This window comes from Rutidosis leptorrhynchoides, chromosome 5 (genome assembly GCF_046630445.1).
Source record: "Rutidosis leptorrhynchoides isolate AG116_Rl617_1_P2 chromosome 5, CSIRO_AGI_Rlap_v1, whole genome shotgun sequence".
NCBI lineage: Eukaryota > Viridiplantae > Streptophyta > Magnoliopsida > Asterales > Asteraceae > Rutidosis > Rutidosis leptorrhynchoides.
Window position 1 is genome coordinate 380,177,514 of NC_092337.1, and position 10,948 is coordinate 380,188,461.

A 10,948-nucleotide genomic window follows, 5' to 3' on the forward strand; every position below is an offset into this window, starting at 1 on the left:
CAGTACAAGACCAGGGATCACACATCCAGGACAGCCACTCCATCTTTCGATTCTTGATCCGAATTGAGAGCCACTCGAAGGATTTAAGTTGAATCTCCATAAGGACCGTCGCACTATTCCAACAACGGTTTTTGAAGATCTTTTGATTTCTATTGCTCCAAATTAAATACGCACAACTCCATTCCAAAGCTTGCCAAATACTCGAACTTAGCGGAGATAGAGTACGGTTGCACTTCCCACGAAAGGCTTCATTTAAGCTAAGATTTGTGACCGCACCCAACCCCCACCATTTATATACATTTTCCCAAATATAAAAAGAATGCCGACAAAAGAAGAAGATATGGTCAATTGTTTCCACATCATCGTCACATAGAGGACACCTAACGGAATCTAGATCAATACCTCTTTTGTCGAGTTCGGTATGAACCGGAATCCGCCTTTTTAGAACCCTCCATATGAAGATTTGTACCTTTTATCGGAACGAGGTGATTTACGAGCGTTTCTTCTCCCGAGTTGATTTCCAACCGCTTATCGTCTATAATCCGAGAAAGTTGTTTTGTTGTGAATTTCCCATCTGATGCTAAGCCCCAAATCCATGAGTCCCTGATCCTATCCTGTTTCACATACAAGTCAATTTCATTACAAAGATGCTCGAGGTTAGTAGCAGCCCTGCCACCCGGTGTTCGACTCCAATCCCACTGTTGCACTCCTGATCAGCCCATGTCACCCGATCCCGCACCATCGCCATCTGATTTGACTCTAAATGGAAGAGTCTCTTGTATTTCTCGTTGATGGGTACTGAAAAGAGCCATGAGTCCTTCTCCGTTTCCAATGGTCTTGACGAAAGAGCCTGCAAAATCCAGGCCCAACTTTTCTCTGTTGTAACCTACACGCAAAATGTTAAACCAAACGCCACTCTTCCCTACCGGGCGGTTTAGGCCCGAAGGTGGGAGTAGCCCGTTAAATCCGTGAATACTTTTTAGAACCGCCACCCATAAGGAGTTAGCTTCGTTTTTAATTCTCCAAAACCACTTCCCCAAGAGCGCCAAGTTTTTACCCCTCAAAGTCCCGATATTGAGGCCACCTTCACCGTAAGGTAAAAGGGCCTCGTCCCATTTAACTCAAGCCAATTTTGAACCCTCACCCGTCCCCCCCCCCCCCCCCCCCCAAAAAAAAGAAGTTGCTCCTAATACTCTCGAGACATTTAATGACACTCAAAGGAGCACGAAAGAGCGAGAAATAATATAACGGCAAACTACTTAGGACCGACTTAATAAGCGTCAACCTTCCACCATACGAGATCGTTCTAGCTTTCCAATCCGCGAGTTTTGAGTTGAATTTATCAATCACTGGTCTCCAATTTTCCACCCTATTCATATTTCGGCCGATGGGAAGACCAAGATAAGAAAAGGGGAAATCACCAACTTTGCAACCTACTTTGTTGGCCATAATTTCAACTTCTCCTTTTACTACCCCTAGACCGAAGAGTGAGCTTTTATGATAGTTGATTCTTAAACCCGACACATTCTCGAAACATTTCAGGAGTTTCATGAGATTACCAAAATTATGCTTAGACCATTCCCCTAGGAAAATTGTGTCGTCCGCGTATTGCAAAAGAGAGATTAAAACTTTGTTCGAGCCGATCTCCACCCCTTTAAACAACCCACTTGTAATAGCCTTTTTGGTCAAGTAGTTCAACCCTTCCGCCGCAATAATAAAAAGAAACGGTGACAAGGGGTCGCCTTGTCTAACACCCCTTCCTAGCGAGAATTCGTCGGTAGGCGAGCCATTAACAAGAATCGAGATAGATGCCGAATTGAGACAAGCCAAGATCCATTTCCTCCACTTTACCCTGAACCCCATCCTTTTCATCATCTCTAAGAGAAAATTCCAACATAAACTATCGAAGGCCTTCTCAAAATCAACCTTGAAAAGTAGGCTTTTTTTTCTTGGATTTATTGAGAAAATCAACCGCCTCGTTTGCAATAAGAGAGCTATCAAGGATGAACCTCCCTTTCAAAAACGCACTTTGCTCTTCCCCGATTAGATTTGGTATGACCTTTCTTAATCGAATCGAGAGAATTTTTGCTAGAATTTTATAATAGCTCCCGATCAAGCTAATTGGTCGGAAATTGCTTAGCCCTAACGTATCCGCCACCTTTGGAATCAACGTGACAAAAGACGCGTTGCAACCATTCGAAATCTCACACTTATCCCCGAACCAATTAATGGCATTCACAAGATCAATTTTTATCAAGTCCCAATGCATTTTGTAGAATTTGAAGATGAATCCATCCGGGCCCGGGGCCTTCGAGCAACTACATTCGTAAATGGCATCAAAAACTTCTTTTTCTGTGAACACTTTTTCAAGGGAATCGGCCTGATCAGTGCTTAAATGAAATGGCAGTAGCGTTTGCTACTCCTGATCAGTAGACGTGCCGTCCATGAGCCTCATCTTATTTGCACTCCTTTTTTCGAATTGTCTTTTAAAGTGCCGAAAGGTTTCTTGTTTGATTATAATCGGGTCATCAGTCCAAAGCCCGTTCACATTAAGTCCTCGGATGTTTCTTTTAGAGTATCTTCTTCGGATAAAAGAATGGAAGTACTTGGTCTTTTCATCTCCTTCAAGTGCCCACTTTACTCGCTATTTTTGCTTTTCCATGTTGGTTTTGATCTTCTCTTTTGCAATCCAATTTCTCCGGGTTGACATCCACACATCCCTTTCCTCATCTGTTAAATTCATACTTTCGGCTATTAGTTCCCAATTAGCCGCCTCCACCTTTAGATCCTTGATTTCTTTGTCCAATTTCCCGAAAGTTGCTTTACTCCATTCTTTTAGAGCTAACTTAACATTTTTCAATTTGTTCCTAAAAACACAATCAAGCCTATTACCCGAAACATTCACGTTCCATGCCTCTTGAATCAACCGGCCCGATCCTTCAGTTGTGAGCCATTCATCAAAAACCTTTGTTGGTTTCGGTCCGAAATCTATAACTCGATCCCTTAATACAATAGGGCAATGATCGGACAACTTACGCTCTAAAGCAATGGCTGCCACCTCGCCCCATAAGTTACTGAACTTTTCAGAGATCAGAAATTTATCTATTTTGCTGAACTTTATACCGTTGTCGCATATCCTCGTAAACTTTTTCCCCCCTAAAGGCACTTCTATCAGATGTGAATGATTTATGAAATCATGGGACCAAGTCGCTCGTCTTTCCACAAACACACAGTTTTTTCTTTCCGCTTTTCATGACCCGTCCTAATCTATCTGGACGAAGTCCATGTTGATTACAAACGATTCACAAAAATTGATTACATCGCGAGGTACTTGACCTCTATATGATAAATTTTACAAACATTGCATTCATTTTTAAAAGACAAACTTTCATTACATCGAAAGTTGACGGTATGCATACTATTTCATACTATATCCAACTATAATTGACTTAATAATAATCTTGATGAACTCAACGACTCGGATGCAACGTCTTTTGAAATATGTCATGAATGACTCCAAGTAATATCTCTAATATGAGCAAATGCACAGCGGAAGATTTCTTTCATACCTGAGAATAAACATGCTTTCAAGTGTCAACCAAAAAGTTGGTGAGTTCATTAGTTTTTCATAATCAATCATTTTCAATAATATAATAGACCACAAGATACTCATAATTAGAAAACAATCTGTGCAGGTCTATTCCTGCTGTAAAATCATTCATATGAAGAACACCGGAACCTTTCAAACAACTCACCAACGGTAGCTAATGCGTAGTGCAATGACAAAATCATCTCACCATGGTAGTTAATACAATATAATTCTTACAACGGGGGCTAATGCGTACGCAATACAAAATCATCCCTCCGAGGGTAGTTGAAACGGTGGCTAATGCGTACGCAATGCAAAATCATCCCTCTGTTACCAAATACGAAGTCGACTATAATACAATACAATACATCGGGGGCTAGTGCGTGCGTGCAATGTAAAATATCCCGCCGATGGTAGTTAAAACGGGAGCTAATGCGTACGCAATGCAAAATCATCTCTCCATTAACTACTAAATCGAACCTCTGAATCCAAATAATTCTATCATAGAATGTAGTTTTGAATATTTGTGTCTATTTCGTCAATCATTTATAAAAATAGTTCATGTATTCTCAGTTCAAAAATATATCTCAAAAGCATTTAGGAAACAGTTATAAAAACAGCGCATGTATTCTCAGTCCCCAAAAATGTAAAGAGTAAAAGGGAATCAAATGAACTCACTCTACAATATTTTGTAGTAAAAATATTCATACGACGATACTGAACAATGCCGAGTTGGCCTCGGATTCACGAACCTATATCATTTGTATATATATATTAAAATATATACTCGTAATTGAATAAATCTATATATTATAGTTAATGAGGTATTTGTTATATTAATAATTTATAAATTTCATTATTTATTTATATATATATTTTTTCATTTTATGTATATATAGAAATATTAATATAGTTAAGTTATGTAATTTACATACATTTTTGCGTATATGAAATCTTTATTTTTATACACATAACCTTAACAATATCTTTAAACCTTTATTTTCGTAATCATAATAATTTTAATGATATTGGTAATACTAATAATAATAATAATAATAATAATAATAGTACAGATGTTACTTTTAATAAAAATGGTATTACTAATAATACTAATAATACTTAATGGTACTACTTAATAATAACTAAAAATGATAATGATAATAGTCATATTATTAATATTAACATAATATTAACAATAACGATATTTAATAATAATAATATTTATAACTATGTTAAAAATACAAATTATAATACTTTTAATAATTATAATACTAGTAGCATTAATAATAGCTAATAATAACAATAATAATATTAACAACAACAACAATAATAATAATAATAATAATAATAATAATAATAATAATAATAATAATAATAATAATAACAATAATGTAAATGATAATAATAATAATAATAATAATAATAATAATAATAATAATAATAATAATAATAATAATAATAATAATAATAATAATAATAATAATAATAATTTTGGTATTTAAAACTACCTTAGGAGCTCTAAAAAAAATAGTTGCACCAAGCGAGAATTGAACCCGAGACCTCTCGAAACCCGTCACTCCCCTAAACCAGTTGGGCTGTTGCCCGATTTCTGTTTTATATCCCTTTTATTTTGATATAAACTGTATATGTGTATGTTCTTCTTCATCATCAGAAAACAAATCGTTTGGGTATAATTCGAATTCGTTACTGTTAAAACTCGTTTATTTTAGATTATATAAATGATACAAAATAACAAATGACTGATTAAGTTAATTAAATCAAAAGATTGAAATTTAAAATGACACTATAACAGACTTCTGACTCGATATGAACTCAAGATTTGAATTCGAGTTCCAGCTTGTTTTAGAAGAAACTTATAACATGAAATAGGTGGTAAAACGTTCTTAAAAACTTTCTAGATTGTCAGTTTGAATTGAAACACCAAAACAAATACAAATTTTGCTATGAACACGTTGGTTGACTCTTTTGAAATCAAACTTTGACTCGATAATTGGAATCCGATAGAACAAATTAGAATCAGAAACTTTGCAGACAGTTTTAGAAAGGGATTTCTAGCAACTCTACATTTTTAGATTTTTAATTTGGTTTGAAATTCGAAGTTTTGATAAAAAGGTTCAAGAAAAGGGGACTTTATTTTGATTTTGAAATTTTTGTTTAAAAATTCGATCAGACAAAGGGTTGGAGTGATTTTAATTGATAATGGTGATGAAGTACAGAATGAGTTAACTAATATAACTGACCAAATTCGTTTGCTATATCGCTCTACTAGTTGACAGGTTCAATCATCTGGTACAAAAATAAAATAAAAAAATATAAAACTGAATGAGATTGCTAACAGAAACTTGGATTCATCCTAGTGTCAAGATTTTGATTTGTACGAATTTCATAAATCAGAAATAGTATGAAAGTAACATGAACAGAATTTTGATTCTCTTAATTATTATGCGTATTTATCTATATCTATATATATTTATACTGTATTTTTATATATATCTATATATGTATCTGAGTATACACGTAATGTATTTGGTATATGTATATGCATCTGATTTTAATTTGTATTAAAAAATATATACTTGTATTAATACTAATAATAAGTATATAAGTAATAATAATAATAAAATTAATATTAATGATAATAATATTCATAATTCTAATAATTAATGATTAATAACTAATAATTAAATAATGTAATAATAATACTAATTATATTAATAATAATTTTATAAATAAGATTAACAAATAAATAATATTTCTGATAATAATAATTATAAGATTTATAACAATAATATCATTAATATTAATACTGATACTAATTATAAAAATATTAATATGATAATAATAATATAACAATATGTATGTGTTAAATAGTAATATAATAATATGATAATAATAATAATAATAATAATAATAATAATAATAATAATAATAATAATAATAATAATATAATAATAATATAATAATAATAATAATAATAATAATAATAATAATAATAATAATAATAATAATAATAATAATAATAATAATATAACATTATGTATGCGTCAAATTTTATATTTATATCATCATATTATTAATGTTGTTATATATTTTATTAAATATAGTGAAAGTAATAATACTACTTCAACAATTATGTATATATTATTATTTATGTAATTTTTTTATCATGTAATATATTATATAACAACTTTTATTGAATATTTATTATTTATACATTTTATTACAATATTTCAATAATTATTAATAGGAATCATATATTGGTTCATAATAATATCATATATATATTTATACATATATTCATTTTAATTGTAACTTAATTATTAGTATTTTACATTTTCAATTCCAATTGATTTAAGTTGTACCTCATTATTTCAAAGAGGATCCTAATTTCCTTAAATCCCGAAGAATCAGATCCTATTTAGATTTCAAAGATTTCTTTAAAATCCCTTGAATTCCGGAAAATCCACCGTGACTACATCAAAATTTAAATCTCTATCTCAATCTTTTGTGATAGCTTCACTCATACATTTCGAATAATCGAATTGTTTTATCTGTATTACTCAATGATGATAAAATTCTATTTCATCAATTCATATTCGTCATGAAAACATATTTATTGTTAACCGTGACAACCACACTCAAATTTCGAGATGAAATTTCTTTAACGGGTAGGTACTGTGACGACCCGAAAATTTTCGACCAAATTTAAACTTAATTCTTATATGATTTCGACACGATAAGCAAATTCTGTAATGTTGAGTCTCAAAATTTTTAACTATTTCATGGAGACATTTAACTATTTCATGACCCGTCCTAATCCATCTGGACGAAGTCCATGTTGATTACAAACGATTCACAATAGTTGATTACATCGCGAGGTACTTGACCTCTATATGATAAATTTTACAAACATTGCATTCGTTTTTAAAAGACAAACTTTCATTACATCGAAAGTTGATGGTATGCATACCATTTCATACTATATCCAACTATAATTGACTTAATAATAATCTTGATGAACTCAACGACTCAAATGCAACGTCTTTTGAAATATGCCATGAATGACTCCAAGTAATATCTCTAATATGAGCAAATGCACAGCGGAAGATTTCTTTCATACCTGAGAATAAACATGCTTTCAAGTGTCAACCAAAAGGTTGGTGAGTTCATTAGTTTTTCATAATCAATCATTTTCAATAATATAATAGACCACAAGATACTCATAATTAGAAAACAATCTGTGCAGGTCTATTCCTGATGTAAAATCATTCATATGAAGAACACCGGAACCTTTCAAACAACTCACCAATGGTAGCTAATGCGTAGTGCAATGACAAAATCATCTCACCGTGGTAGTTAATACAATATAATTCTTACAACGGGTGCTAATGCGTACGCAATGCAAAATCATCCCTCCGAGGGTAGCTGAAACGGGGGCTAATGCGTACGCAATGCAAAATCATCCCTCCGTTACCAACTACAAAGTCGACTATAATACAATACAATACATCGAAGGCTAGTGCGTGCATGCAATGCAAAATCATCCCGCCGATGGTAGTTAAAACGGGAGCTAATGCGTACGCAATACAAAATCATCTCTCCGTTAACTACTAAATCGAACCTCTGAATCTAAATAATTCTATCATAGAATGTAGTTTTGAATATTTATGTCTATTTCGTCAATCATTTATAAAAATAGTTCATGTATTCTCAGTTCAAAAATATATCTCAAAAGCATTTAGGAAACAGTTATAAAAACAGAGCATGTATTTTCAGTCCCCAAAAATGTAAAGAGTAAAAGGGAATCAAATGAACTCACTCTACAATATTTTGTAGTAAAAATATTCATACGACGATACTGAATAATGCAGGGTTGGCCTCGGATTCACAAACCTATATCATTTGTATATATATTAAAATACATACTCGTAATTGAATAAATCTATATATTATAGTTAATGAGGTATTTGTTATATTAATAATTTATAAATTTCATTATTTATTTATATATATTTTTTTTTTTCATTTTATGTATATATAAAAATATTAATATAGTTAAGTTATGTAATTTACATACATTTTTGCGTATATGAAATCTTTATTTTTATACACATAACCTTAACAATATCTTTAAACCTTTATTTTCGTAATCATAATAATTTTAATGATACTGGTAATACTACTAATAATAATAATAATAATGATAGTACAGATGTTACTTTTAATAAAAATGGTATTACTAATAATACTAATAATACTTAATGGTACTACTTAATAATAACTAAAAATGATAATGATAATAGTCATATTATTAATATTAACATAATATTAACAATAACGATATTTAATAATAATAATAATAATAATATTTATAACTATGTTAACAATACTAATTATAATACTTTTAATAATTATAATACTAGTAGCATTAATAATAACTAATAATAACAATAAAGAAACTTCTTCATATTTGCCTTTATCGGCTACGAGATCCTTGATAAACCTTCCATAATTTGGCATACCCGCGAGAACATCTACAAGTGGTACATTGATACAAATTTGCTTAATCATTTCGGCAAACTTGTTGTACTGTGCTTGCAATTTATCTTTCTTCAAACGTTGTGGGTATGTAATTGGATGTTTGTATTCTCTTAATGGCGGTTGAGTTTTAGGTTCACTTATGGTTGACACTTCATCTTCTTCCACCGAAGACTCTTTTTCGTTAGGAATAGGAACACTTTTCGTAGTTATGGAATTTACTTGCGAGAAGTTACTTGAGTTTTGAGTTTCCTTACCCTTAGGGTTTTGTTGCGTGTTTGATGGTAAAGTTCCCGATTGTCTTTCGGCAAGCAATTGGGCTATTCTTCCCATATCTCTTTCAAGATTTTGAATCGACGCTTGATGATTCCTTTGTACTTGCTCGTTTTGTCTTTTCATCTGTTCATTTGTCTCCGACTGATTTTTAATGAAAGTTAACATGATTTCTTCCAAACTAGGTTTCTTTTCTACTTGTTGCGTGTTATTGTTTTGTTGTTGATATTGTATCGGAGGTAACGGTTGTTGTTAGAAATTGTTTTGAGGAGGTGGATTTGGAGGTTGGTTTCTATTGTGAAAACCAGGTGGTCCATTTCTTTGAAAGGCAAAATTCTTTGGATTTTGATATCCATTGTTTCCTCCTTGATAATTGGAATTCCCTCCTTGATAATTGTTTTATCTTTGATTGGCCACAAAATTAACTTGAGGTATCAGAACCATTAGCCTATCATTAACATCACAATCTTTTGTGAAATGTGGCTCTTCACAGTTTTCACATTCTACTTGCAAGGCTAAAACTGTTGAATTTAGTTTTTCAATTTCTTTACCAAACTTTTTGAATTGGTTTGCTAAAGAAGATATGCTTGTAGAAGTGTCATAATCTTCATCAATAATTGCCACTGTTTTTCTAGGTTGTTGATCTCTAGAAGGTGTCCATTCAAATGTGTGAATAGATATGTCTTCCAACAATTTATACGTTTGATTTGGAGATTTATACAGAAATACTCCTCTTGCGGAGGAGTCTAAGATACTACGAGTATGTTCATTAATTCCTCGATAGAAGATGTGAACAATTTGATTCTTTTGTAGTCCATGTTGTTGACAGTTTCGTAGCATTCTTTTTAACCTCTGCCAAGCATCGTATAGACTTTCATCCGATTTTTGTTTAAAAATGGTTATCTCGGATCTTAGTCTTTCGGCTTTCGCGGGAGGAAAGAATCGGGAGATGAATTTATCTCTTAGCTCATTGAAGGTTGTGATAGAATCGGGTTCTAATTCATTCAACCATGCTTTTGCATCTCCAGTTAAAGAATATGGAAAAATTCTTAGCATATATGCATCAGAAGTAACGCCTTTAGCTTTGTACAATTCACATAATTCTTCGAAGCCTTCAATATGTTCAATCGGATTATTATTAAGCCTTCCATCAAATTGATTCTCACGAACCATTTGCATGAATTGCCCTCTAACTTCAAAGTTTTCGGCTTAAATTTCGGGTTTTCTAACTGATGAAAGTGTTTTAGGAATAGTAGTTTGTCTACTATTCCACATTGGTAGGTCATTAGGATCAGGTGTTACTTCAGCCAGGTGATCAGGCGGTACTTCAGCCATTTCTTCTTTAATGACGATGGTTTTAGATTCCGTTATAAGCTTCGGCTGTTTACTAGTGTTACCTACTTGTTTCTTTTTAGTGTTTTTCGGTGTTTTAAAATTACTAGTACTTCCTACTTTTTTTTGTCCTTTATTAATTCTTTGCAGTTCCAGAATAAGTTTAACGAGTTTAGGCTTTCCTGAACGGGTCAT

The 10,948-nt window shown here is 32.0% G+C and overlaps 1 protein-coding gene and 1 non-coding gene across 2 annotated transcripts; one reads left to right on the forward strand and one right to left on the reverse strand.

Moving 5' to 3' along the window:
• Positions 1-395: 395 nt before the first annotated feature.
• On the reverse strand, positions 396-1,863 carry LOC139849778 (uncharacterized). The gene is made up of 3 exons (XM_071839402.1): positions 1,438-1,863; positions 728-886; positions 396-614 (listed from the first exon to the last, which is right to left on the reverse strand). Exons 1-3 carry the CDS (start codon positions 1,861-1,863, stop codon positions 396-398), a joined length of 804 nt encoding a protein of 267 aa, XP_071695503.1.
• An 8,369-nt stretch (positions 1,864-10,232) lies between these two features.
• Positions 10,233-10,339, forward strand: LOC139851064 (small nucleolar RNA R71). The gene has a single exon (XR_011760427.1). It is a non-coding gene; the product is annotated as a small nucleolar RNA R71 (small nucleolar RNA).
• The last annotated feature ends 609 nt before the right edge of the window (positions 10,340-10,948 follow it).